Source organism: Copidosoma floridanum, unplaced genomic scaffold (genome assembly GCF_036245765.1).
Source record: "Copidosoma floridanum isolate Cflo_tuat_1 unplaced genomic scaffold, Cflo_Japanese_pri ptg000029l, whole genome shotgun sequence".
NCBI lineage: Eukaryota > Metazoa > Arthropoda > Insecta > Hymenoptera > Encyrtidae > Copidosoma > Copidosoma floridanum.
In genome coordinates this window covers 7,106,684-7,133,683 of record NW_028321906.1, presented here as the reverse complement: position 1 = coordinate 7,133,683, position 27,000 = coordinate 7,106,684, and the positions used below count along the sequence as shown (strand labels likewise).

Genomic DNA, 27,000 nt, shown 5'->3' with positions numbered 1-27,000 from the left:
CACCGTACCTGAATGTAATTTCTGCTGCCAATGTGGACGCTGCACGGTCGCAAAATTGAATCCCCGGGGAAAAAATTGCGTTAGAGCCCATAAATCGTCAATTGCGTCGAAATGGGCCGTATGCCTAATAGTCGACGTCAAAATAAACTATTGCGAGTGGTAATTACAGGGTACGTAATGTATTTGCGTATGTAATGTGTCTCAATTCATTTCTCGCTGCTCGTAAAAATAGTCGCACGCAATTTCGCTCGAGGAAATCGGTAACAATGCCCCTGTGGCTATTTCCACTGATAAGAACGCGCTTTGGATTCTTAGAGCGATCGGTTTTCGAAATGAATTTGGAGTAGGAAAGCTACCCTATCTCGTGTTACGTATCAGCGCTTGACTAGTTCTCAGTAAGATCGAGTTGTACAGTAATAATACGAAAGTATGCTCAATACGCGACAAAACTGAAAAATCGTCCGGCGGAAAATCTAAGCTGCGTGTTCGTCCCGGTCATTATCCTCGCGATAAGAGACCATAGATTTCTCCATGTCTACACGCGTGTTCAAGTACGTGCAGGATATCTCTCTTTTATTACAGTCACGATGATTGTGGCAATTTGGCCGTCTCGCGCTAGCCGGCGACCGATCCGTCAATCGGCGCAATACAACCGAGCAACGCTAAGTAGACACGCTCCTCTGCAACTTTGTCTTTTTTGCTTTGTTTCTTACTGGTCGGTTTTCTAATCGAAAGTCTTCGCGTACGATTAGATTACTGGAGCGAGTTGTTGTTATTACGAAAATGCCGGACCGACGTATTGATGGAAATCGGCAATTATCGGTACGGAGATCGGTTATTACTCGATACTGTGGCTGCACAATTATTGAGGGGATATGGTTTTCCTTTTCAAAAGCGTTGACAGATTCGTTTTTACAGCTGTTCCAGGGCCTGTGATTAGCAGGCTTTTTGATACTTAAGTATGTAGTAAATTAAGAGATGAAACAAGAGATCGGTTTCGGGGGATAATAATCATCAAACAGTTTTTCCAATCGGTTTAGTTTTTTTTCAATCGTTTTTCAAATGTAGTATTACGTAAATATTATTTCTATCGCAACACAGTCAACGAATCGTAAAAACCTATAAGGTGCAACATGTCTTAATAGTTTCGTACCCGATCTACTGCTCATAGTTTTTTTAGTAATCCCAATGATTGCACGTAATATCAAGTGAGTAACTTTTGTAATAATTGACTCTTACTTTCCTTTTCTTATAACTTTGTGTCAGAACTGTTCATACGGCAAAGTGTCAGTGTAATATACTCTAATAAAAAAGTCGTCTTACTAGTCTCGGACCTGATCTACTGAATTTAGTTTTTCACCAATCCACAAACATTGCAGTTAAGTGACTTGAGTAATAACTGACACTTACTTGAATTTTCTTTCCATAGTACAGATGTGTAAAAACTATTTACGTATCATTCGAAGCCCTAAGTGCTCTCTAGCAAAAGTTGTCTTACCAGCCTCGTACCTGATCTACTGCCTATAGAAATGACAACAGTCCCCAATAATTCTCCATAATATTAAGTAATTTTTTAACAATCCGCATCCATTTCTTCCAATTGTAATGATGGGTAAAAACGATATATATCATACATCGCCAGTCCGTACAATCATGAATAAGTCGTCTTACCAGTCTCGTACATGATCTACTGTCTATCACGATTTTTAGTAATTCATAATGATTGCACGTATTTTTATGTAATATTTGTAATAATTAATACTCACTTTGTCTAATTGTAATAATGAGTAAAAATTATATATGGATAATACATTGTCAGTACATACACTCGCAAAAAAGTCGTCTTACTAATCTTGTACCTAATCTACTGCCTATAGAAATTTTTAATGTTGCATAATCATTGCACGTATTGTTAAGCAATTTGTTTGTAATCAATATTTATCTATTCTAAGGGTGTCAAAACTCTTTATATTTCACATTGTCAGTACGTGCTTTTATGAAAAGTCGTCTTACCAGTCTCGAACCTGATCTACTGTTTACAAAGGTTTTTCATAGTTCCCAACGATTGCACACATTTTTAAAGTAATTTTTGAAATAACTAACACTTTTTTCGGATTGTGATGATGTTTAACAAGTATTAATACATTATACATTGTCAGTACGTACTGATGAAAAATACGAAAATCGTCTTACCAGCCTCGTACCTGATCTACTGCCTGTAGAGTTTTTCAATAATCTCCCATAATTCTACATAAAATTAAGTAATTTTTTAACAATTAACACCCATTTCTCCTAAAAGTGATAATAGGTATATATCATACATCACCCGTACGTACCTTCATGAATAAGTCGTCTTACCAGTCTCGTACATGATTTACTGTCTATCAAGATTTTTAGTAATTCGTAGTAATTACACGTATTTTTATGTAACATTTGTAATAAATAATAATTATTTTGTACAATCTTAATAATGTATAAACATTATTTTTGTACAGTATACATTGTAAGTACGTACACTTGCAAAAATTCGTCTTACTAAACTCGTATCTAATCTACTGTATATAGAAATATTTTTAATAATCCATAATCATTGCATGTTTTGTTGAGAAATTTTTTTAGTAGTTGACATTTAATTATTCTAATTGTAGCAATATGTCAGAGCTATTTATATTTTACAATATCAGTACGTACTTTCACGAAAAAGTCGTCTTACCACTCTCGTACCTGATCTATTGTCGATAGTGTTTTTCAGCAGTCCCTAATGATTTTACTTAATGCTAGGTAACTTAATAACTGACATTTTACTATTTTTCTTGTTGTGGTGAAGTTTAACAACTATTAATACATCATACATAGTTAGTACGTACTCTAAAGAAAAAGACGAAAATCGTCTTACCAGTGTCATACCTGATCTACTGCCTATATAGATTTTCAATCATTTCTAGTTATTACACGTATTGTTATGTTATTTTTGTATAATAATAACAACTTATTTCTCTAATTGTGATATTGTGTAAAGTATAATACATTGTCGGTACATAATCTCATTAAAAAGTCGTCTTACCAGACTCGAACCTTATTTGCTTTTTTTTGGGCTTTTTAATAATTCTTTATAATCGCACGTATTGTAAAGTAATTTTTGTAATAACTAACACTTTTATTTGAATTATGATATAGTTAAACATTTATTAACACATCATACCAGTCGTCTTACCAGTCTCGTACCTGACCTACTGCTCATAAAGATTTTTAATTATTCCTTATGATTGCACGTGTTGTTATTTACTTTTTGAATAATGACCATTTATTTATTCTACTTGTAAAGATGTGTAAGAACTATGAATATCGTAAGTTATGAGTAATTACACCTAGGTCTTATCCTTGATGTGCTGCTTATAGATTTTCAATAATCTCGAATGATTGGGCGTAATGTCAGGTAACTTTTATAATAACCAACACATACTTTACTTTTTTTTTTAATTTTGATGAAGTGTAAAAACTATTTATGAATCTTACATTGTCACTACGTACACTCGTTAATAAGACGTCTTACCAGTCTCGAACCTGATCTACTGTTCATAGAGGTTTTTAGTGATTCCCATCGATTGCACGTAATGTTACGTAATTTTTGTAACAATTAACACTCTTATTTGTGTTGCGATGATGTTTAACAACTATTAATACATAATACGTTGTCAGTACGTACTCTAAAGAAAAAGACGAAAGTCGTCTTACCAGCCTCGTACCTGATCTACTGGCTAAGGAGATTTTCAAAAAAATGCCCTACGATTGCACGTATAGTGTTGAGTAATTTTTCTTCATAACTTTCTAGTAAATCAAAAGAATTTATAAGTAAAAATTAACTACAAGAGTCAAAGAAAATCAATTTCAATATACATGTAGCTCTGGTAATTTTATCGCCACGCAAGAACCGCGATGGATCGTAAAAAATCCGCATCATGCAAAAACCTAAGATTTCGCAAGTCATGTCCATGCGTAGGGGTATGTCGTAGCAGTAGAAAAATGGGAACAATTCCTCGGCTAAAACAAAACTACCACCGGTACGTGGCTCGAGGAGCGAAAATCTTTCTTCTCTAAAACAACCAGGAAGCAAGTGGGTAGTAAAGACGCGAGTCCATTGATACGAATAGCACTTTTTTTTTTTTTGCTTCGAGCACGTATAAACTTTCACCGCAGCCGGGTCTGTACTGTTCGCACAAGGTCCACCGGCTCGCCTAATGATCGGCCAACAATTTCCCTCTGCTCTCCGGAATGCGGGGTCTCGTTAGCTCGGCGGCTCTTTCGCGCTGTACGTTAGAATTCATTACCATTTGCGGAGGAGAAAAATTTTGACATCTCTGTGTGCGTCTCCCTTGTTGGAAGCGGAAAATGCGCGGTTTCGGTGATTACGTTCGGCCGATTTTCGTGAGTTTCGAGATCTGCGGACGGAGAGCTGATTGAGCCAGAGATGATAATTGACGGTTTTCGGGGGCACGTATAATTGGACTAGGAGTGGTTTGTACCTCTGTATTCGTGGGAGTCTTTTTTTCCAAAACACCGCGACGTCAAGCTGACGAGGTCTAATTTCGAGTGGTTGCATTTGTAAAAGGGAACGGCTGCCCGAAAGTGGGCACGCACCTCATTTTCAATGAATTTTCCTTTTGTAAACTGAGCAGCAGCGGCACCTTTTCCTACATCTCCTTGGTCGGTAAAAAAAATGTAAAAAGATTATAATATTCGCGTGCATGCGGCGTGGGTCGTTTTGTTATATCGTCCCGAGTTGAGCAGAAACAATATCCCATTCTTTCGAAGCGCCACACTCGCAAATCTCCCTAATTGCAACGCCATCGCAGGTGTAAAAATTTCAACGGTCTTCCCCGTAAGAATAAATCCCCTGGCACTCTGATTATCCGAAAAATACGCAAACGCCAGACAGACTGAATATATTAGTTATCGGAAGTAAATGGCGCCCCATACTCTCGTGTTAGATCGCTACGGTTGGTACGGCCGATCTATCACGTTTCGGGTAATGTACTACCTTTCCGCGACGTGGTATTCCTTTCCCTCTCGTGTGTACGCGATACCACACACGTCGCTCCCACGCACCGCGACATTTCCGCGTAGCTGGTAGGTACACGTGGACAGCACGCGCATGGCGTACCCGACGGATCTTCTGACAGTCTTCCAAGTCGTGCATAGTAGAGAGAGGAGATAAATTAACGAGACGCGCGTACCGATACTGGCATCGAGCAAGTGACAGGTGTATGTATGTGGGTACCTTTAAACATGCACACGCAGCGCAGGTGACCACGGGGTGAACGTCCTTTCGAGATCGTCAGAGATCGGCAATGGGTGATAAGTGTCGTAATGCAAAGGAGGACGGTCTTTCTTTGCGCAGCTGTAGTCAATGGGCGATTAGTTTTCATGTGGTATCATCAAGTACGGGTAATTGATTTTTTGGGAGATTCAACGAGAATAAGAGTCGAAATTCACGTAAGAAACGCGCCTATACGCGTCATTACGTTGGAATATTAAAATGAACACATTTACCGAACAATGTGAAAACGTCATTTATGAGCCGATTTGTCGTTACGTGATTGGATGATGCTTCATCATCGTTGTTCCCCTTGTGTTTTTCCATTTTCTCGGATAACGTGCATTTCACTAACGTTGAAAAAAAGGTTAAAGATCAGACATAAAGTAACTTTTGTAATATACACCTGATTACATGCATTGTAAACTTGAGAAAGAGAAATTTGTCGTACACTCTATTTTTTTCCCCCATGAATGAAGTGTCATCACTATAGCTATTATGTAGGGAATTGAGTGTTCAGTATACAGAATAGCATACACATTTATCTCTATTTATCTCCAAAGTGCATGATACCCATGTACATACCAGGAGGATCACCATAATCAAACTCAATCCATCTGTATGAGAAATGCCGAGTGTATACAACCATTAATTCACCAGTTGTCTGTGGTAACGCGTATAAAATATACTTATCACGTATCGTGCACGTAATACATCATCTTGTCTACACACACGCACACACCAGCTATTATTAATTTCAACTGCAATTGCATATACTTTGTCATTAAAACTAATAACAACGGCAGGGGCAATCTAAACCCGCATCTAATCACCCGATGCAGCTATATATGTACACATAGGAATAAGTTAGCCCTGCTGTAAAAGCTATTAATTAAGTTTCCTTCGTACGCGCGGACGCAAAGCGAAGAAATTGCGCTCCCCCCGCCCCTTTTTTGCTCTCCGGCGCGAGTATAACGACCCGCGGGCTTCATTAACCGAACGGTCGCGGCTCGGCGAAAGCTTTCAAAACTTTTTCCACGACGACGACAGCGGTGGCGGACGTTTGGCCTTTTATAGAACACTTTGCGGTTGGTTGATCGTCTCTTTCCTAAAAGGCTTTCTTTCGGTGATGCATACTCGGGGACAGGGTACGCGTGTGCGCGCTGTAGGACACGCGGAATTTCGAAACAAATACAAAAGTTTTTTTTTTCGTCCTTTCGCGGCGTTTGGCAATTTTGCGGGTACACCTACGTATCTTTTGTTCTAAGGCTGCTTCTCGCGAGGATACAATGACGAAACCACGATCGGCTCGTTAAGTATCGAAGAGGGAAACGAGGCGTGCATGGGTGCAACGGCTTTCTGAAAATGAGGAACCGATTGTTTATACGATGGAGTTGGAAAAGTTTTTTTTTTCATCGTTGGCCGTATAGAGGATAAACAGATATCTCTGAACTATCCGTGTTTGTTGACGTAGAAAGCGCCAACCGGTGATTCGTCACTTTACGCGCGTACAAAGGTGTGCGATGTACCTGTACTTTATTTGGTGAAATTTCTCTCTCCGATCGCACTGCGTGCCTGACCGTGAAATTCAAAAGAAATTTTCACTTTTTTTGTTGTCATCGTGCACTAGATACACGCATTCTATAGATGGTAAAAGTGTATACCGTACACTTTTTGACGTAAGCTTGAAAAAAAAGCGCCGAGTCTCGAATACTTGAGCACAATGGAGTGTCTGCTCAACCAATCGTACCTACAGAGGAAAAAGCCAGAGAAATCGAGATTACGCTTCTTCGCGTGAACTTGCTCGTTGAACCTTCTCGTCACGCGCGAGACCCTCCTCTCTTTGTTCTCCTTATCCGGTGCTTCTCTAATGCCTCGCGACGCGACACTGAACTCGACTCGACGACCGATTAATCGTTAAAATACAAAACAGAGAGAGAGAGAGAGAGAGAGAGAGAAATCGGCGGATTCGAGCGCGTCAAAAATAGTCTCATGCACGCGCGATCGGCCGATTTCTCTCTTGGCTCAAGTGTACGTACAGCCGAGAAAGTACCATTATCTCGTTATTAGAATTAATATCGAACGAGAGTCGGTCTCTTCGTACAAGTCGCTGTTAAATTGTACGCAACTTACTTGTACTTATCGCGGACAAGTTCGGCGAACTGGTCGATGAAGCAAAACAAATAACAGACGAAACAATGGATGAATTAATTATATATGTGCATTTTAATTCAGCGCCGAGTGTTCCAAGGCACACTTGCCGGCAATCATCACAGGTGCTGTACCGAGAAATCAAATTTCGCGCGAAGCCGATCCGTGGGTGTATTCCATTACCGATCTGCGATCGCGAGAGGATGAACTCAGCAATCCTCGGCTTCTCTGAAAAAAAAATCGTTCGCCAACGCGAGACACTATCCTTTTTTTGTTTTTTTTTTTAAGTGGACAATGAAATTACAAAGGGACGAGCGCGTATTGCTTCTCCTTCGTATACACTCGGTCACGCGCTTTCTTCCGATTTCACGATCGCGACGGCTTGCGTACCTGCAGTTTTCTTTGCGGTCTCTCTGTCAGGCGCGCACTTTTTGACTCGTGATTCGATTGTTGGGAGCAACTTTCGAGACTTTCGCGCGTGTAATAGCCAACGGACGAGGGCAGAGGCTGTTTCAGGCGGAGTTTATCATCCGCCAGCTGCCGTATATATAGGACGGCGGGGTATGCGAGAGCTCTAGCGCGGAAGATTTGTTTTTACGATCAGTTTGCCCCGAATGAGGTATGACTGTGGGTTACGAGACGAGCCGAGGTGCTCGAGGATGTGGGTCGCGACAGGTTTACGGGCTGACCGACTGACATGAAATTTTGCAAGAACTGTCTAGCTTTTGTTCAATATTTTTTATGGTGTATAGCGCGAAAACTGCGGGACGCAAACGCCGCCGATTTTTTTTTTTTTTTTTTTTATGTTCAAACGTTTATTTTTTGGTGTTGAACAAACATTAAAATTGATTTTTAAGGTACTTCGAGTGGTATGTGTATTTATGTGCATAAGTATATTAACACAATACTAGATTAATTAGGCTATGAATATAATTATATATAATATAAAGCCAATTCAAATTTCGTGGATAGTAGCTTGATTTTTTACATCACAACCTGGTAGTTTGAAACTCAACAGAATAAGTAGAGGACTCTCGCAAAGTCTGGTTTTGTTGTACAACAAATTGTATAAATCTAATTGTTACTATATTGGCATTTATGTTCTCTGAAAAGAAAAACAAAGAATATTATGTTTGCTGCGGCAAGGTTTATTCCTCAAGTAAAAATAATCATACTTCTCCCTTTGTCAGCAGCTCACAGAGATCGGTAGCGAATAAGAACAGAGGGAAAGAAAAAAAAAAAAAGCAAAAAAGGAAATGCACCGGCTGTGCCTGCTGCTCGGGGCAGCCGCGCTCTGCGCCGCCCAGTACGACAACATCGAGGCACGCTCGGTCGCCTACCCGAGCAAATCAAGCCTGGGCCAACTGTACAGTAGCTTCGGTGGCTCGCCCGGCTACCGCGACAACAGCTACGAGGACAACGCCGTGACGCCTTCGCCCACGCCGATCTACCGACCCACTGGACAAACGGTGAGTACTTGATCTATTTTTGTACGCATGCATGTGGTACTGACGAAAAAAATTGAAAAATCGGTTTTTCATCGATTTTTCAGGTCTACAGAAAACCGACGATCGACGCGTCCCGGGAGTACCAGACGCCCGTGAGGCTAACCCAACAGCAGCGCGAGCAGATCCGCGGCAGCCGACCCCAGCAGTTCACAAAGAACGGAAAGGTATATTATGCACTGGTACACATAAACGCAAATGCAATCCATTGTTTCCCGCGAACCCTCTTGATATATCCTCCGCTGGAAACCCGTCCGCAACCTAAAAATCTGACCAATATGACCCACAGCTCGAAGAGGAGCTGGAAGAGGAAAAGGACGAACCCGACCGGTTGAGCTTGCTGCTGCCCCAGAGCAAGTTCGACTGCGTTGGCAAGCAGACCGGCTACTACGCCGACGAGGAGCTCAACTGCGAGGTCTTCCACTATTGCCAGGACAATGCCAGGCACTCCTGGATCTGCCCCGAGGGCTTCACCTTCCATCAGGTCATTATTTACTTTATTTGTACAAATCTGCGGGGTTTTTTTTTCGTTTTTTTTTTTTTTTTTCGTGATTCCTCGAATAACACAATTCATTGAAACGCGATCAAAGTGATCGGTATTGCAAATAAAGCAACACCCGATGAGCAATGATATTATAACCCGGGATCGAAATGAACGCAGGTCCACCTGATCTGCATGCCACCGAACGGGGACATAAGCTGCAAGAAGAGCTCGCAGTACCACTTTGTTAACGAGTACCTGTACAAGCCGCTCAACCTCGACGAGGCCGAGAGCAAGCCCAACGTCACGCTGCGGTACAGCGAGAGGTACTTCCCGTCCGACATTTACACGGACGAGCGAGAGAGCGGGGAGTACCGGTCAAGCTCGCCCGTTCGCCGACCGGTGAGTAAACACATCCCCGCCCGTCAATTTTAATACATACCGATCGATAAGTGAAATGATGAAAATGACGATCAGGTGTACGTGGCCCAGCACGCCATCCCGACGATCAACAGTATACCGAGTGGAGGCCGTCCACAGCCTTCGGCTTCGACGCCGCAGTACCGCCTCCCCGTGAACCAGGTGTTCCGCAGTCCCGAGGAGGTCAACATACCCTTGCAGCAGAGACGACCGCAGATACAGTCGCCCCAGGCCCTCAGGAGGTTCCCCGGGGTCCGGCCCGAGGAGGAGGACTACTAGGCGTCCAAGTGTCTCTCTCGCAGTCGAGGCCGAGATTATCATTATTATTATTATTATTATTATTATTATTATTATTATTATTATTATTATTATTATTATTATTATTATTATTATTGTATTTTACCATTAACTCTAGATTATCTATCGGGAGAAACGTCAGGACTGGAGGAATATCGATTTTTTTTTTCTTTTCTTTTCTTTTCTTTTCCGTCGTTTCGATCAAAGTATCGGAGTTAAAGTGCTTTGATTCAGAACTGTCAATTTTTTGCACAAAATTCAACAAAACACACTCGCCAGTGAGAGGAAATCATCGAAAATTCCCTTACGATTTTCGTACCCATATATATCAGTCCGATCGGTATATATTTATACATACACACATCATTTACACGCATCGTCAAGTTACGCCGTGCATGTTTTTTTTTTTTTTTTGTCTGACGTACTTACAAACATCTAATGTTATTTAATAATATATAAACGATTTTATCGTTAAGTTTTTGAAAGTAGTTTTATTCAATAACGATCGAAGCAGACGAGCCGAGGAGTCGAAAGGGCCCATAGCCGCTACGTATATGTAAAACACGAAATTTGTTACAGCGATAACGTGTGGTTGTATATATAATATGTGTATTTCAATGTGACCTGTTGCGAAAGAGAAATCGAATAAGTATACGTTAAAGCGCGATCTTAATCATAAATAGTACAGTGCAGGGTATATTGTTTGTCGTATATATATTATTTGCACCCGTACAAAAGGTGCGGCATATGTACATATACGCTGCACTTTATGCTGTATGTTTACAAATATTGAGATACAAACGAATAAATAAACTGTTGCCGTGTTTTTCTTTTTTCCAACTGAACCTTGTATTATCATTTCTTCTTTTTCATATCTCGTCCCGTGCTTACCTTTACGCTTCGCTACTTTTGCATAAATGACAACAATATATATTATAATGACAGCTCTCGCAACGAGAGTTTGCGAATGAGTGGTTTCAAAATTAATTTCGCGTTCCAAAAAGCTCCAAAGCCTCTCTGCGCTCTCTAACGGCGACACCGTCAACCAAACGAATATATACGGGTGTTGTGCCGACTATATGGCGTCTGTTGTTACGGACGACAACCGACAATTACCGACTGCATCTCCCATTCTCCCGCATCTTCCGCACACGCGTCTCTCTCTCTGCGAGATTTTCGTCCCACAAGTTTGCAGCTCTCACCTTTTGTTTCCCCGCATCTCTTGTAAAATTGGCGCGTGGTTGGTGGTTCCGTCGATTCGTGGCATCTACTTCAGTTTTATCGTTTATAAGTACCCGTTTGACCGCAAACAAGAGTCCATTAATTCACCCTTTCTTTGAACAACAACATATTGTAGCCGCCACCAAGCCGAAATTGCCGACTTTGTCCTCGTCTCTCGTGCGCGTCGTCGTATGTTTTTGTAGCAAATAATATACTTATTACGCAAAGTTTGTGCGTATAGGTGCGACGCGCTCAAGAAAAGGTTATATTGAACTAATTGAACTCTTACGCTAACGTTGATCATTTGCTGTTGGTAGACGTTCACACTCGTAATTTACTTTATTGGATTTTTGGATCAAGTGTTTACATCTAATTACTAACTATAAAGAGCCATGGCCGCTGCGGCGGCTGCTGCGCTCCTCGACGAGCTCATGGGCAGGAATAGAAACGTTTTGCCAAACGAAAAACCCAAGGAGCTCAACTGGGAGGACTCCGAGGTGAGTTGGTTCTTTCGTTGTCTTCTATATATCTTTTCCTACGTTTTCCAGTATTGAGTTTACTTTTGATTTTCGTTATTGCAAACAATCGTGATTGATTCGTTTTGCTCCACATTTCCCATCATGAGAGTTAACATGGATAAATGTTTTTAGTTCTGCAAGTTGTACCTCGTCAAATTCTGTCCACATGACTTGTTTGTTAATACAAGGGCAGATTTGGGAGCCTGCTTGAAAGTACATGACGATGAGGCCAGAGAATTGTATGAAAAAGCTCCCTACAGTTACCGCAAGCAACAGTACGAAGACGAGTTTATCAGATTTTGCCAAAGCATGCTCAACGAAGTGGAGAGAAAAATTGTCAAAGGCAAACAACGACTGGCCTTAATTGGGAGGACAGAAGCCGTGAGTAATAAGGATGTTTAGCAATGTGTAGTTTTATGTGAATTGAGCCTATTGAATGAATTCTTTCTTCACACAGCCAACATTGTCACCTGCTCAAACTCAAAAGAATGAAGAACAAATTACCTTGCTCTCGGAAAAAATTAACAAACTGGTGGAAGAAGCGGAACAGAGTGGAATTCAGGGCAATGTTGAACAGGCTCAAGGCTTGATGCGTTTGTGCGATCAATTAAAGGAAGAGAGGGAGACTTTGCGTAAATCCAACGACAATAGCCATTACAACCAAGTAAGCAATTTGCTGAGCTTATTCATACTTTTGAACAAACTAAAAATGACTGTTGTATTTATTTATACGTGTATATCTTTCATAATTCATTTCAGACTGCAGAATTAGCTGCTGCCCAAGAAAAACAAATGGAAGTCTGTGATGTTTGTGGCGCATTCCTTATCGTTGGCGATGCTCAACAACGAATTGATGATCATTTAATGGGTAAACAGCATATGGGCTATGCCAGGTTGAAGAGTGCACTGCAAGAGATTCAGGTAAGCTTCCCAGATTTAACAGAAATGCTTTAAAAACTATCAGGGCATTAATTAAATATTTTTCCAGGGCAAGCGAGAAAAACTAAGAGAAGAAAAAGATATGGAAAGAAAACGATCACGGGATGAAGAGGATAGACGACGAAGACATGACCGTGGCAGAGATCGGGAAAGAAGAGATAGGCACAGAGACAGAGCTGGAGATAAGGGAGGAGATAGAGGAGACAAGGGGGGAGATCATGATAGAGACAGACGTAGAAGAAAGGAGGAAGAAAAAAGATGTGACCCGCAAAGGTAAAAATTATACTGGAAACTTTAAAATTTTATGTATGCTTAAGCTAACGATTAAAAATTATATTTTAAGAAATTCTAAGCATCGAAGTAGAAGTAAGTCCAAAGAAAAGCACGATCGTCGAGATGAAGACAAAGATCGGCGCCATAAAGACCGAGGTTAGTACTCTGACTTATTTCGATTTTTGCTTGTCTCATGTTTAAATGATATTTTCATCTGAATTTTTGTTCTACAGGTAGTCATGATCATCATTCTAACCATCAAAATCGCAAACGACACCGATCCCGAAGTAGAAGTCACAAGTAACTACTCTTGATCGGTTAGTGAGTGAGCGAAAATTCAGGTATGCACTTTACAATTTACTTATTAACGTCTCAATTACTGTACAGATTGTTTTTCACCAGGTAAGTTTCATTAGCTGCATTTTTTAAACCAAAGTAGATTTTTTTTTTTTTTTTCAACTCGTACTTTTCATTTCGATTGATATTCTACTTTTCTTGATTGATATTTTAACTTTTCATTCGATTTTCTATTTACATGAATTTTATTGTCAGTGTGTAACTCATTTACTAATAAATTTAAGAAAAAAAAGGTGCCTAGTTTAAAAACTTTGCACCTACATACAGTTCTTTTAATAACCAGTCGTACGCAAACGTATTGAGACGTTAAGCAAATAACCTTTAGAATTAAAACAAACAAACAAAAAATCCTATAATGTTACACAGAGCAAGGTAGGAGAAGGTATACCTACACTTGCCTCTACTCTCTTTTAGTCGTTGATAATGTATCTTTAGGTTGTACACGCAAATTTAATGATAAATACACCCCAAGGACAGCGGTAGATTGTTTTTGTAACGAATTTTAAAGCGGTTTAGAGCTATTATAACGGAGAGGATTAAACAGTGTGCCCACTTCTTCCAATAAACCAATGTGCCTCGACAGTGTGCTGAATATACAATCCTAAGCTTCTGCCTACGCACAAAAAATTCAGAGGTATTTATGGTGGAATGAATAATACCAAGAAAACAATGGCCTCTCTTTTTCAATTAAAGATTTCTAAATATTTTCGAAGCTGTTTAAAGCTCTCTTTGTAAAGTTTAAAGAGAGTTAACTTTTTTTTTTTTTTTTTTTTTTCAGACAAAAATTCAATCTTATGTGTAAATTGTATAATTCTCGTATGAGTAGCTTTCTTTGGTTACAGTTACATCATGTTTAGTTGTATTAATTGCTATAATGACGTTTTATCACTCCAAAGCGTGTATAAAATATAAAAAACAGAAGTTATAAATATTGAAAATACTTTCATCATTTTTAATATTTTGTTCCACAGTATAATACTTAATGGTAATTTATTATTTCAATCATTCACATGTATCTGTTAATGAGTGATAAATATTCATTGTGTAATAAACGCTTATGTTTGCTTTTATCTAGAGCATCCAACATTAAAAAATAATTAACAACACAATTAACGCTCCGCCTTCGTGTTTTAAATGGTTCATATCTATTAAAACAGTTAGTCAGAAACAAGTGCTGATAAAGTACGTTAAGAGAAGTCTATGAGCTATATTTAAAATCACAGCATTTGTCAGAATTATGTAAATAAGAATAGGATAATATTAGACTTATACTGAAATGGTTCATTCTATTTTTTTTTTTTTTTTTTTTTTTTTTGTAAGGTGGGTCTTGCACATAACATATAAACCAAAGGATAATCCCAGGTTTAGGGGTCTTTCTTACATTTGCATGCATAAACTTGTATAAGTTGTTTACTAATGTACATTTTGAGGATTATAGACTTATTGATCACTAAAAGTAATTAATTTCACATTATTTTTTAGAACTTAGGTAATTGGTTCATATAGTAAGAATCGTATTTAATAAAGCGATAACTATAGTCATACAGTCGTGAATTTTCTTAAAAGAATCTGAAATATTTAATCGAAGTATGAATTAAAGCATTAAATTGAAGCCCATTAGAAACTTATTTGGAACATTTTGTACATCCAGGTATTTCTACTTCTTTACTTTTTTATCTTACCAATATTAAACTGCGGTAAAAGATTTTTTTATCTAGTATGTAAGATTTGAATATAAGACATAAGAATTTCTAAGAAAAATACAATTTGAGCTCATGTGAGACCCATCTTAAAAAATTATTAGAAGATGAGTCAATCGAATTTTTCGTCACGTAAAATAAATGCATACGGTATTGATTACTGGATGTATTATTTTTTGTGGTGCTTAAAAAGACATCTTCATCAATTTTGATACGACACAGAACTAAATATGTTGACAAGTTTTAAAATTTTACTATATATTCTAGAAGTGATGAACAGTAGATTAAGAATCTGTGTAAACAATTTTATTTTCTGGATAAATCAATATGTATTTGACAATACTATCCAATATTTGTTTCTACTCACAATGAACAACGCCAACTGTTTACTTTCAGGAAGATTAAAGCAGCCGAATACTCATACAACTTATAAGATTAGTTATGCATCAACAGCTGTACGATGAAGACAAAAGGAGTCAGACTATACTGGGGATCCAGTTAAAGGTAACGATTTTCCATACTATGGTTTGAGATTATACATAATGGGCAAGAACGTGGGATTCGGACGCAATCTCGGAATGATGTTTTCCTCCTCAGGACGAAATTAATGATGCGCGAATGTCGCTATTTTCACAATTTTTCATTCACTCAATTCAGATATACACATACTTATATATAATAATAAGTATGCGTGTTGTGAGATTAATTTTCGTCACTTCAATCAAACAATTTATTTTTTGATTTTTTGTTACTCTGTTACCAATGCAACTTTTAATTTGTTCATTGTTTATTATCTGAATTGTAGTATTTGAACAATCTTGTTATAATAAAAGCTAAGTTTTGGACCTTCAGATGCTGTTTTAGTTTATTTATAACGAATAAATGAAAAAAATTTGTGTACCATAAATAATTTTTCTGTAAGCATAGAATAAAGGTCTTTTAATTCATTTCATTTTTTAATTGCCTCAAGTTATTACATGCCCAAATAAATTCAACCAAGAAGGATTGAATATAAAATGTAAGTGTTCCATGTAGAAATATTTTAGATAGTGTATCTGAATAAAGAATTACTAAAAAATAAAGGTGTCAGCTGGAAGATTGGCTACTTCAAAGCATTTATCAGATATATTTTTGTTATGTCTATAATCAAAGTTAGTAACTTTTGACCAGAGGTAACTTATTAAATTAACAAAACGTAGCTGAGATCTGTACAACGAAAATAATTTATTACATATATACATTTTAAATTCACAAAGATAAAAAAAACTATTATAATACAAAAAAGTGTATCAATGACATCAAGATAAGTATAGTAATAATAATAATCCAGCCATTCCTAATACTGAGCTCATAGTAACATTTTTTCACGCATGATAAGACCAACTCCTTATAGTACAGTTAAGAGAAACGCACCATAACAAAGAGATCCTAACATGAAGTACCAAATCAGAGTCCAGCTGCTCTCGTTATTTGTTCATAAACCGTCCAAGCCATAGCTGTAACTAATGTTCTCCTGAGCATGCGAGGTACTATTCCCTTGAAGTATCCCAAGACACCGTATTTATAATAAATAAAAACGAATGATTGTCTCAACGTTTTGAATTCATGTGGATAGAGTTGCATTTTTGTTTTCACAACGTCTGCCGGATGTGTAACCACAGATGCGAGGATCCCGGCTATGACGCCGCAACTGAAGTGAGTAGTTGGAAAGTCACTGATGCGGGAAAATTCTACAAGAGAAATTTAAGCGGTTCACTCATTAAAATAATATTTTTCAATATAAAAAAAAATTTTTAACAAACTTACTACTCGAAGTGAACTCCCTTAGTTGGGTATAAAACATTAAATAAAGTCCGCTGTATGGCGCATCGCGTAAAATTGTTGGAACAAGGCCACTTGAAAGTCCTTTTAAACCTTCATGTTTATATATTAATCCAAGAGCTTCTCCTATGCTATTATATTTGTACATTCCACTCTGTAAACAAAAAAGTCATCCAAGTAAATCAGATTCATGGTTATTTTTTATAAAACCATCTAATCAACGAAATATACCTCATATCTTGTTTTTACAACTGTTATTGGGATTAACACAGCTCCAGAAATCGTTCTTGCAGTTACACCAAGAGCAATAGCTTGGATGGGAGGAATTGGGCTGTCAATGTCTAATGCACTCCTTAACCAGTGAAGAGTTGAAAAATATAAACCAACTCCTGGAATCACTCTGGTCATTGACTGAAACGTAAAATATTTGTTTACTGATGTTGAATATATTCAATGATTTCAAATAGGGCAAAAGTCTTACATACAGGCGTGATGCCCCTCCATAGTGCAAAAATATTTTCTTTTTGTACGATGGAAATTGTGGTCGATATCATACCGCATTTTTGTTGTCTGCCGAATTGATGTTAATTTTAATATGGCAAGCTATTTAAAAATTTTTTGTTTATGGTACTCAACCTATTACTTACCCACAATGACTGTTTGCCCTATTTTGAAGTCTTGTCTTAAGTAAATCAAGTGGTTGAAACAAAACAGTAGAAAAAGTACCAGAAAAAGAACCAGCAAGAAACGATTTCAATACAGGGTACTAAAAAAATAAATAATTATGGTATAACTATTAAATTATACTATTAATAGTTTTTAATTTCAAAGGTGACAAACTAATTTAAGAAAGTCGCAAAAAATATTTCTTTACGTCAGCAATCGTTGATAAAGGAAAGCCAAACTCAAACAAATATTATTCAAGATAAAACTTTTCCTTGGGGGGTACTCATATCACTCCGAAAATAGAATAACAAAAGCTCATGTTGTCAAGTTAATGTGGCATTGGACAGGGGGTAATCTGAGTAAATTTTCCTTTCAATAAACTATGTTTTTCATGTCAATGTACTGATTTGACAAATTTTCTCTGATAAAATTGAATAATGCGTGCATGATAAGAGTAAGTAATTCAGTTTATTATTTTTTAAAAATGGATCAAGTTAACTTATCTTTAAGATTTCCATTGAAAATCGGAGATTTTTCGTAATGGTTTAAAGTTTCAAAAACTTTATAAAGTACAATTTATTTAATTCACATTCCTATGGCTGAATACCAAATTATTTTAGAACTTTTACAGCACTTACAGTCCCTAAAGATTCCATGGTCAAGTCAGGTAATCAATTCGAAACAAAAAAAAAAAAACTCAACCAATGCAAACGTTAAAACTTCATTTCAAGCTCTTAGGTGACTGCCAGAATACTGACTAAAACAAGAGAGCAGCTTCTGATACTTACATCAGTTGTTATCTCCGTTTCCTTACTTTTAAGGTCAGCTGTACGATATTGCATATCAAAACATTCCACAACTTTAAAAGGTAATTTACTGATAAAACAATAATGGCAAACGTTATTTATGGGAAGATTAAAACATCATCTTGACAAAAAATTTTTCTCTGTAAGAAAACACACTAAGTAGAATTAAGTTCTTTTTCATAATTTTAAGTCAAAATTCTTTTAATCAAATATTTTATTCTGTTATCATAAAATATTCATATTTGAATAAAAATACAAGCATTAAATATTTACAATTAAACATTTACTAGTTTGTTCCTAATACAATCAGTTAATTAAAAATGGTTTATTGTTTCATACTATTTAAAAGTTAAAATAAATAGTAAATATCTTAACTAAATGTATCATATCTTACAAATCTTTTTTGGAATATGTTTGACAAGTCATCATATACATAGGTTATACATGACTAATCACTGATCATTCAACTCTTTACTTCACCAACTCTTAAAAATGCTAACTATTTGTACTAAAAACGAAATTTTATGTTTTTGCCGTGAAATAAGTAATTAGCATGTTTTCACGATGAAACAGAAAATATTGAATAGTATCAACATTAAAGAGAAAACTGATGTTTAAAATGATCACTTTTCGTTGCTCCAACGATAACTGCGATATTTATCATGATTTTATTACAGATTTGTGTGTAGTAGCTTAGAGAAGAGAAGATATGGAGTACTAAAGACAACTAATACTGTACTTATCGGCTTGTCCCGTGCCTGAGCCGTTTTGTAATATTAATACTTGCAACATTAATTTTTATATTAGCGTTAAATAGAGAATGTACCAAATTATTACGTAAATAATAAACATTTTGTATTGTCAAATCACTTAAATTAAGTATTAGTTTTCTCAGGCTTACGAAAATATTTACATTTTTCAAAAGCAGCTTTATACAAGTACACCTCTGTAGTAACAACGTCGTTTTGAAATCATTTATTTTGTGGACAATCTTTGTCATATAATCATGATTAGCAAAATAACTTGATTTCTCAAGAGGAAAATGCTGGGAAAAACACTGATGATTTGCTGATTAAATAGTTTTTGAAAAAAGCTGTATTAAAAACAAGTTGTTTGTTAAAAAAATGATAAAAATTATTTTTGCTTTGTTAGTGTGTGATTTTTTTCAGTTTGTCGCAATACGATGAAGGAAAAACTGTTACAAACTAATATAAAGTATCAGATCGATGACTGATTATTATTTTATCATTCTGTTTTAAAAAGAGCACGGTGTAAGATATTCGTAAAGTTATGTGTAGAAATTTTAGTATAATCTCTATAAGTAGCGCCACATGATCGATTTTATTAAACTATATAAGTATAGAATATCTCTACTTTTAGAGGTCAATTTTCGAATAAAAAATATATTGTAAACTGCCGCAAACAGCACAAACATTGTCAAATTATTATTTTATACTCACAAAATTAGTTGCGGCTGGTTTATAGTTGATTACATGACTACTGTAATAGTTATAGTAATGATTTTTTGAATCAGCGCCATCTAGCGTTGCGGATTTCTGAACTAAAAAGTAGCCCTAAAATTCTCAAGGAGGGCTTTAGCGCTTAGAGACTCTTAGCTTATTACAAACCAGCCGCAATTTATCTTGTAAGCTATAAAATGAAAAAATAATTATACGTGTGTTTTTGGCGGCAAGTTAACAATCTATTTTCTACCAAAAATTTGACCTCCTATGTATTTATACTTTTAAAGATAAATTTTCGGTAGAAAATAGATTGTTAACTTGCCGCCAAAAACACATGTATAACTATTTTTTCATTTTATAGCTACAAGATGAGTTGCGGCTGGTTTATAAGTGACTAAATGGCTCTAGGGCTAAGCTGCCTAAAGCTCTCCTTCAGAATTTCAGAAGCAATTTTTGGCCCAAAAAATCACGACCGCTAGATGGCGCTGATCCTAATGATTATTACTACTTGTAGTAGAGCCATTTAATCAATTATAAACCAGCCGCAACTGATTTTGTAAATACAAAATGAAAAGTTAACATTGTTTGTGCTGTTTGCGGCAAGTTTGCAATGCACCTTTTATACGAATATTGACTTCCTATACATTTATACTTTCGGGTGAAAGATACATTGCAAACTTGCCGCAAATAGCACAAACAATGTTAACTTTTCATTTTGTATTTATTAAATCAGTTGCGGCTGGTTTATAATTGATCAAATGGCTCTACTACAAGTAGTAATAATCATTTGGATCAGCGCCATCTAGCGGTAGTGATTTTTTTGGCCAAAAATTGCTTCTGAAATTCTGAAAGAGAGCTTTAGGCAGCTTAGCCCTAGAGCCATTTAATTACTTATAAACCAGCCGCAACTAATTTCATAAATACAAAATGAAAAGTTAACATTGATTGTGCTATTTGCGGCAAGTTTGCAATGTATCTTTCACCCGAAAGTATAAATGTATAGGAAGTCAATATTCGTATAAAAGGTGCATTGCAAACTTGCCGCAAACAGCACAAACAATGTTAACTTTTCATTTTGTATTTACAAAATCAGTTGCGGCTGGTTTATAATTGATCAAATGGCTCTACTACAAGTAGTAATAATCATTTGGATCAGCGCCATCTAGCGGTAGTGATTTTTTTGGCCAAAAATTGCTTCTGAAATTCTGAAAGAGAGCTTTAGGCAGCTTAGCCCTAGAGCCATTTAATTACTTATAAACCAGCCGCAACTAATTTCATAAATACAAAATAAAAAGTTAACGTTGTTTGCACTGTTTGCGTCAAGTTTACAATTCATCTATTACCCAAAAGTGTAAATATAAGGGAGGTCGATATTGGTGTAAAACATACACTGCAAACTTGCCGCAAGTAGCACAAACATCGTTAATTATTTATTTTGTATCTATTTCAAGAGTTGCGGCTGGTTTATAAGTGACTAAATGGCTCTAGGGCTAAGCTGCCTAAAGCTCTCCTTCAGAATTTCAGAAGCAATTTTTGGCCAAAAAAATCACGACCGCTAGATGGCGCTGATCCTAATGATTATTACTACTTGCAGTAGAGCCATTTAATCAATTATAAACCAGCCGCAACTGATTTTGTAAATACAAAATGAAAAGTTAACATTGTTTGTGCTGTTTGCGGCAAGTTTGCAATGCACCTTTTATACGAATATTGACTTCCTATATATTTATACTTTCGGGTGAAAGATACATTGCAAACTTGCCGCAAACAGCACAAACAATGTTAACTTTTCATTTTGTATTTACATAATCAGTTGCGGCTGGTTTATAATTGATCAAAGTTCGTTTAATCACCAATTATAATCTAGTGACTTTTCTAGTGTTTTTTCTAGAGTGAGTCGCTATAGATTTTATAGGTCGGACTTGATTGTATCGTTGTGAAAATATCAACGCTAGATGACGCTGATCGTAAATTTTTTGTCTCGGTTTTTCACGCTTCGCGCCTCGTCCTCTCGTCGTTCACTTCCATCGATACCATTAGAGCGGTATAGGGTACTGTGGTCGTCGTTAAATTAACACGTAAGTTAATCGTATTTTACTAATTAATTTTTTTGTTATCCTCAAACAAGGCATGAGTTCAAGTCTATAATTTTGAGTTTTTTATAAACTTTTGGAAATCGAGTTTGAAATGAGTGCATTTAGAGGTCTAATTGTCGACCTTCAGACGGCCACGTGTTTTGTTCCGTATCAATTTTAACACTGTTTATACAGAATTTGCTTACAATAAAATTATTTTCAATAATTTTTAAGTATTAAATATACGTCTAACACAATTGTCTGAACTTTTTTGATTACTTTTATAACTGTGATTTTGAGGTTAAGTTACAATTCATGTTGCATGTTCTTGCTCGATAATTAACATGGTTATCAGTCAGTAGTTTTTTTCGTCACGTATTATTAATCTGTAAGTAGTCCAAATACATTGTAAATCTTTTTAACAAGCCTTCTTGTCTGGGCAAGGAATGTCTGTGTACTTACAGAGCGTTTCTAATCATTAAGGCTAGAGAAACTTCTGTGTTAATCATCGGACGAATACTGTTATTCGTTCGACTTCAAATCAGAATACAAAAACTTTTAATCAAGTAATTGACCAACAACACGTTAATGGCCATTATCATGATTTCTAACCATAACTTTGTTCAACTGTAGTTCGACCATGGTGAACGGACGCATACCTTCAGTCTTTTCCAAGACCTATGTAACACCCAGAAGACCATATGAAAAGGCCCGTCTTGACCAGGAGTTAAGGACCATTGGTGAATATGGTCTTCGCAACAAACGTGAAGTGTGGAGAGTCAAGTACACCCTTGCCAAAATCCGAAAAGCTGCTCGTGAGCTACTGACACTGGAGGAGAAGGATCCCAAGCGTCTTTTTGAGGGTACGATCATTTTTGTTTTATATTCGCCTTGAGTTTAATGTAAGCTCGAAATAATGATGAAATTTTTTTATTTCTGACACCTCTTATCTGAATATATTTTGAAATGATATTTAACAATCTGATAATTTTACACGATAAAGTAAGAGGTACTTGTTATTGAGTTCAAGTAGTGTAACATTCTGGGTTTTTTTTTGTTTGTAGGTAATGCCCTTTTGAGAAGGCTGGTAAGGATTGGTGTGCTTGATGAAGGCCGCATGAAGCTCGATTACGTGTTGGGCTTGAAAATTGAAGACTTCTTGGAAAGACGTCTTCAGACTCAAGTTTTCAAACTCGGCTTGGCCAAATCCATCCACCACGCTCGTGTACTCATCAGACAGAGACATATTCGGTTAGTATACTCAATGGACATTAATTTAGCCTTATTGTCTGGGCAAGAAATGTCTGTATTTACAGAGCGTTTCTAATCATTAAGGCAAAAGAAATTTCTGTGTTAATCATCGGGTGAATATTGTTATTCATTCGACTTCAAATCAGAAAACAATTGCATATAACACAATTTTTTTACCAGCAAATAATTTAAACATATAACATTTTAGTCTCGTAGCAGATTGAAGAAATATGGTTCTTCAGAGGAAGCTACTTGATATTACCTCTTTAAATGATGTTATATTGAATCAACAAGATTCATACAGGCCACTTGGGTATTAAACATATGTTGTTACCTAATGTCTGAACAAAGTTCTGGAATAGCCATCCAACTTATTTCATGCAGACCACTTGGGTGCTAAACTATGTTTAGCACTTAACGTCTGTTTAAAAAATGTGTTGTGATTGTGGTCCATGCATTCTATTGATACTATTGTTGTATGTGTTTTTTATAAAGATTTCCTAAGTTTTTTTTTTTAACTAAGACATAATGTGATGTTGACAGCATGAAATACAAAACTAAAGTTGACTTGAAAATTCTTCCTTTGACAAACAAATCGCAATTTCAGCGTTCGCAAACAAGTGGTGAACATTCCATCATTCATTGTCCGCCTGGACTCTCAAAAACACATCGACTTCTCGCTGAAGTCGCCCTTCGGTGGTGGCCGTCCTGGCCGTGTTAAGAGGAGAAATCTACGCAAGGGAACTGGTGCTGCCGCTGCCGAGGAGGACGAAGATTAATTTATACGTTAATGAACAGGAGTTATGTTCAAGTAAAATAAAGTGAAAGTCTTTTAAAATCTGCCTTGTTTTGTGTATACCTTTGTGAACATCCTCAAGTTCCATTATTCCTCAGGATCTTGATAATTTTTTAATCATGCAGTTTTTTAAATTATAATTTTCACTTTGTATTTTATTACATACTTTCTCCAAATCAATTACAATAAACAGTAATAACCATTTTTTTTAAAAGTCATGCATGCCTGCAAAGAAGAAAACTATCGTAAATGTTAAACCATCGGTTCGTGACTACACGGGATAAGCTCGTCGCAATCGTGATCAATTTATGCAATTGGCCGTAAGATACCATTACCGGAATCGCAGGTATCCACGTATAAGTGAGGAAAGATCAGCAGTAGGTAAACACGAAGGGTTTAGCGGTAGAGTCTTAGCCATGGGGTAAAAAAGTAACAGTTGACCAACTTAGCGAGTCCTTAATTTAATACTCGTTATTCACTTTCTATTATGTACCTACTAGGCAGATCCACAAGTAGGTGTATGTCAAGTAAAAGAAAACATTTGAGCATAAGTAATGGCAATAAAATACGTTGTTTCATGGCATTTTTACGAGGATGACCACAATCGAAGCTGAAAACTAGTTATTAACGTGTTTCTAAAAACATACGTGAGGAATACTTCGCAACAAGCTTGTGCTTAAGAGTTGATGGGTAAGCCGTTTATTAGAAAGTCGAATCGATGACGCGGTCATTTGATCGACCACTTTTGCCATACTACAGCTGTGGGAGATAAACTTTTAACAATAATCGTATGGTTTTACGCCATGCAATGATGACTTTTATTATATTCTGTTATTGCAAAGTAGCACTTAGATTTTTTTCCTTAAATGAAACGAATTTTTACGTGGAATAGCCTTGTAATCTTTTGAATAGTGCGTGTTTAACGTAACAACGCAGAAAAAAATATCGGGGTCTCTCCCTTATCACTTTCAATTCGCGTGTGGTAACGTATATTATAGTATAGTAAAAAATAAACTGCCCGACAGCGTTGTGCGGTCTAGTGGCGCGCGACGTGGAAAATCCTTCAAGTTCGCTCCAAGTGAATGTAAAAAATCAAAATTCACATCGCGGACTCTCGAGGGAAAAAAAAAAAAAAAAAAACGAACACAATCAAATCAGTGCAGTGCACTCGACACTCGTGCGTAGTATCTATGTTACTCGCGAAACAAAAAACACGCCCAGCCGCATAACTGGGCAGGGCTATCGATATGATACTGATTGTGCGTGTACATACGTATTGAAACTCAGCGAAAGGTGGCCGTAGGAGCTCTTAATATAATAGTGCCGCGGAAAGGCCGCCTTCAAAGGTTTCCTTTAATTTTATCTTCTAATTTCACCTTTCTCCTCTCCCTTTCTGCGTCGAAGCCCGCGCTTGTGGGGCTTCCGAGGGGCCTCATTTGCGGTGTACATCTCCCGTTGTTGGATATGCTGTTGGGTACACATAAGGTTTAATTGCGGGTCATCGATTCTCCTCGTTCTCGTTTCTTTTACAGCCTATACCCATACACGCACACATGTGTATATATTTACCGCAGTGCAGTGCTGCTCTTATAACTTTTCAACGCGTTGAATAATGAATTCCGTACGTATAAGCACCGATTTTTCTTCCAATTAACATTTTCACGCGCGAAAAATAATGTACACGCGCGCGAGCTTATCTACAGGTAATACTCGTACGCTTCGCTACCTCTGTGTAATTCGAAACTCTCGTTACAAGCGTATCCAATTCATCTTTGCTCGTTATGTATGTACAGACGATTCCCTTATTCTGTTTGACGCGTTGTATACGCGCGGTATATATCTGATCGGTCTCCGAAAGTAGGAAGTGGGAATACACAGTATACGCGTGGTTATCGAAAATCGGGAAATCGGTAATAGTTTGTACAGGCTTCCAGGCATCGTGCAGTTCCGTATACACGTGAAATGGATTTAATTTTAATTAATTATTTTATACGTGATATAACGAAAATTGCGTGAACAAAAGCAGAGGCGTTAATGAAGTCAATGAGGCTGTACGTTCTGGCGTCCATTGAAAGATACATCCCATAGATCGGCGATCGAAACATATATAAGGAGAGTCTTTTCAATGGGTCGGGCTTGTTTTTTTCCTTACTTTGTGAGTATATAAGTATAATATAATGTTTCGTGAGACTGGGTTTTTATCTTACGTAATGGCGTTTCGGAGTTTCATTCAGCGGAAGTTGATTTAGCTAAATGCACGTGGGTATGAATACCGATCACGAGTGCATTAATATGCTCGCGAGGAGCTTATATTATGGCTCTATTGATGGATGTACTTTATCACTTTGTAGGCAGTGAATGCCAATGCGTGTTGGTATGTATACCCGTATTAAATCACGTTTGGTATATCCAATATTCCTCCATCAATGGTATCATAGGACCTTACAAGGGTTAATCTACGGGTATCAATAAATCGTTGATTTCCTAAAAAATTTATTCATACGAAAGCGGTATAACAGTGACGCACAGCTGGTGTTTGACATCGTGAACTGATAATCGAAAGCGACAAGTACATACCATTCATTGTAATGAGAAAGGGGGAAAAAAATGGATCAATGTTTATCTCTTACGTGCAATTCAATGGAGCTTCGGCGAAGGCATAATTGCGTTTGCACAATGGTGCACGCGTCGAAGCTGCCAGTGTATACAGAAATAGCGTGCTGCATGGGCTCTATACAAACGGGTGAGAAAAGATAGCGAGAGAGATAAAAATTTATGTAGCGCTAAGACCCCCTTTTTCAACGCGTATTATATACAGCGAGACAGTCACCGAGGAATCCGGTCGACCTTCGCATACTCAGCCTCGGGGCTTTAAAGAGAATCTCGCGTCCGATGGTGTTTATGTCTCTTGCTCCCTATTATATTATTCTTTTCGTGTGTGCACAC

General features: G+C 37.1%; 4 protein-coding genes across 8 annotated transcripts; 3 read left to right on the top strand and 1 right to left on the bottom strand.

The window, feature by feature from the left end:
- The first annotated feature begins 8,721 nt into the window (after nucleotides 1-8,721).
- LOC106645369 (uncharacterized) lies at nucleotides 8,722-10,150 on the top strand. The gene is made up of 5 exons (XM_089595994.1): nucleotides 8,722-8,934; nucleotides 9,018-9,152; nucleotides 9,260-9,454; nucleotides 9,632-9,853; nucleotides 9,929-10,150. The coding sequence occupies exons 1-5, from the start codon at nucleotides 8,722-8,724 to the stop codon at nucleotides 10,148-10,150; spliced, it is 987 nt and encodes a 328-aa protein (XP_089452120.1).
- Nucleotides 10,151-11,319: 1,169 nt separating this feature from the next.
- LOC106645377 (luc7-like protein 3) lies at nucleotides 11,320-16,128 on the top strand. Of its 4 annotated transcripts, none has more exons than XR_001339165.2 (9): nucleotides 11,320-11,886; nucleotides 12,040-12,288; nucleotides 12,365-12,571; nucleotides 12,667-12,828; nucleotides 12,896-13,119; nucleotides 13,190-13,275; nucleotides 13,353-13,460; nucleotides 13,912-14,110; nucleotides 15,573-16,128. XR_001339165.2 is itself a non-coding variant. In XM_014361223.2 (8 exons), the coding sequence occupies exons 1-7, from the start codon at nucleotides 11,782-11,784 to the stop codon at nucleotides 13,421-13,423; spliced, it is 1,104 nt and encodes a 367-aa protein (XP_014216709.2). In that variant the 5' UTR covers nucleotides 11,320-11,781; the 3' UTR covers nucleotides 13,424-13,460; nucleotides 15,573-16,128. The 4 variants fall into 4 exon arrangements, 1 of the variants encoding a protein (XP_014216709.2); XR_016293315.1 differs by adding an exon at nucleotides 14,959-15,127 and having other exon boundaries at nucleotides 13,353-14,110; XR_001339164.2 differs by having other exon boundaries at nucleotides 13,353-14,110.
- A 348-nt stretch (nucleotides 16,129-16,476) lies between these two features.
- On the bottom strand, nucleotides 16,477-18,884 carry LOC106645381 (mitochondrial glycine transporter). Of its 2 annotated transcripts, XM_014361227.2 has the most exons (7): nucleotides 18,864-18,884; nucleotides 18,452-18,609; nucleotides 17,645-17,763; nucleotides 17,483-17,567; nucleotides 17,229-17,408; nucleotides 16,983-17,151; nucleotides 16,477-16,906 (listed from the first exon to the last, which is right to left on the bottom strand). In XM_014361227.2, the coding sequence occupies exons 2-7, from the start codon at nucleotides 18,503-18,505 to the stop codon at nucleotides 16,623-16,625; spliced, it is 891 nt and encodes a 296-aa protein (XP_014216713.2). In that variant the 5' UTR covers nucleotides 18,506-18,609; nucleotides 18,864-18,884; the 3' UTR covers nucleotides 16,477-16,622. The 2 variants fall into 2 exon arrangements, with proteins under 2 accessions (XP_014216713.2, XP_014216715.2); XM_014361229.2 differs by lacking the exon at nucleotides 18,864-18,884 and having other exon boundaries at nucleotides 18,302-18,460.
- Nucleotides 18,885-21,916: 3,032 nt separating this feature from the next.
- On the top strand, nucleotides 21,917-24,096 carry RpS9 (ribosomal protein S9). The gene is made up of 4 exons (XM_014361224.2): nucleotides 21,917-22,010; nucleotides 22,641-22,870; nucleotides 23,072-23,258; nucleotides 23,866-24,096. The coding sequence occupies exons 2-4, from the start codon at nucleotides 22,648-22,650 to the stop codon at nucleotides 24,035-24,037; spliced, it is 582 nt and encodes a 193-aa protein (XP_014216710.1). The 5' UTR covers nucleotides 21,917-22,010; nucleotides 22,641-22,647; the 3' UTR covers nucleotides 24,038-24,096.
- The last annotated feature ends 2,904 nt before the right edge of the window (nucleotides 24,097-27,000 follow it).

What these genes read in the sequence shown, in the direction of transcription:
- LOC106645369 (XM_089595994.1), top strand. Translation starts at nt 8,722, where the DNA reads ATGCACCGGCTGTGCCTGCTGCTCGGGGCAGCCGCGCTCTGCGCCGCC. An exon ending in GAAAGGTATATTATGCACTG is followed by an intron (nt 9,153 to 9,259) that starts GTACACATAAAC and finishes TATGACCCACAG; the next exon opens with CTCGAAGAGGAGCTGGAAGA. An exon ending in AGGGCTTCACCTTCCATCAG is followed by an intron (nt 9,455 to 9,631) that starts GTCATTATTTAC and finishes AAATGAACGCAG; the next exon opens with GTCCACCTGATCTGCATGCC.
- LOC106645381 (XM_014361227.2), bottom strand. Translation starts at nt 18,505, where the DNA reads ATGCAATATCGTACAGCTGACCTTAAAAGTAAGGAAACGGAGATAACA. An exon ending in AGGGCAAACAGTCATTGTGG is followed by an intron (nt 17,568 to 17,644) that starts GTAAGTAATAGG and finishes TCAATTCGGCAG; the next exon opens with ACAACAAAAATGCGGTATGA. An exon ending in TTGTAAAAACAAGATATGAG is followed by an intron (nt 17,152 to 17,228) that starts GTATATTTCGTT and finishes TTTTGTTTACAG; the next exon opens with AGTGGAATGTACAAATATAA.
- RpS9 (XM_014361224.2), top strand. Translation starts at nt 22,648, where the DNA reads ATGGTGAACGGACGCATACCTTCAGTCTTTTCCAAGACCTATGTAACA. An exon ending in TCCCAAGCGTCTTTTTGAGG is followed by an intron (nt 22,871 to 23,071) that starts GTACGATCATTT and finishes TTTTGTTTGTAG; the next exon opens with GTAATGCCCTTTTGAGAAGG. An exon ending in ATCAGACAGAGACATATTCG is followed by an intron (nt 23,259 to 23,865) that starts GTTAGTATACTC and finishes TCGCAATTTCAG; the next exon opens with CGTTCGCAAACAAGTGGTGA.
- LOC106645377 (XM_014361223.2), top strand. Translation starts at nt 11,782, where the DNA reads ATGGCCGCTGCGGCGGCTGCTGCGCTCCTCGACGAGCTCATGGGCAGG. An exon ending in GTGCACTGCAAGAGATTCAG is followed by an intron (nt 12,829 to 12,895) that starts GTAAGCTTCCCA and finishes ATATTTTTCCAG; the next exon opens with GGCAAGCGAGAAAAACTAAG. An exon ending in TCGGCGCCATAAAGACCGAG is followed by an intron (nt 13,276 to 13,352) that starts GTTAGTACTCTG and finishes TTTGTTCTACAG; the next exon opens with GTAGTCATGATCATCATTCT.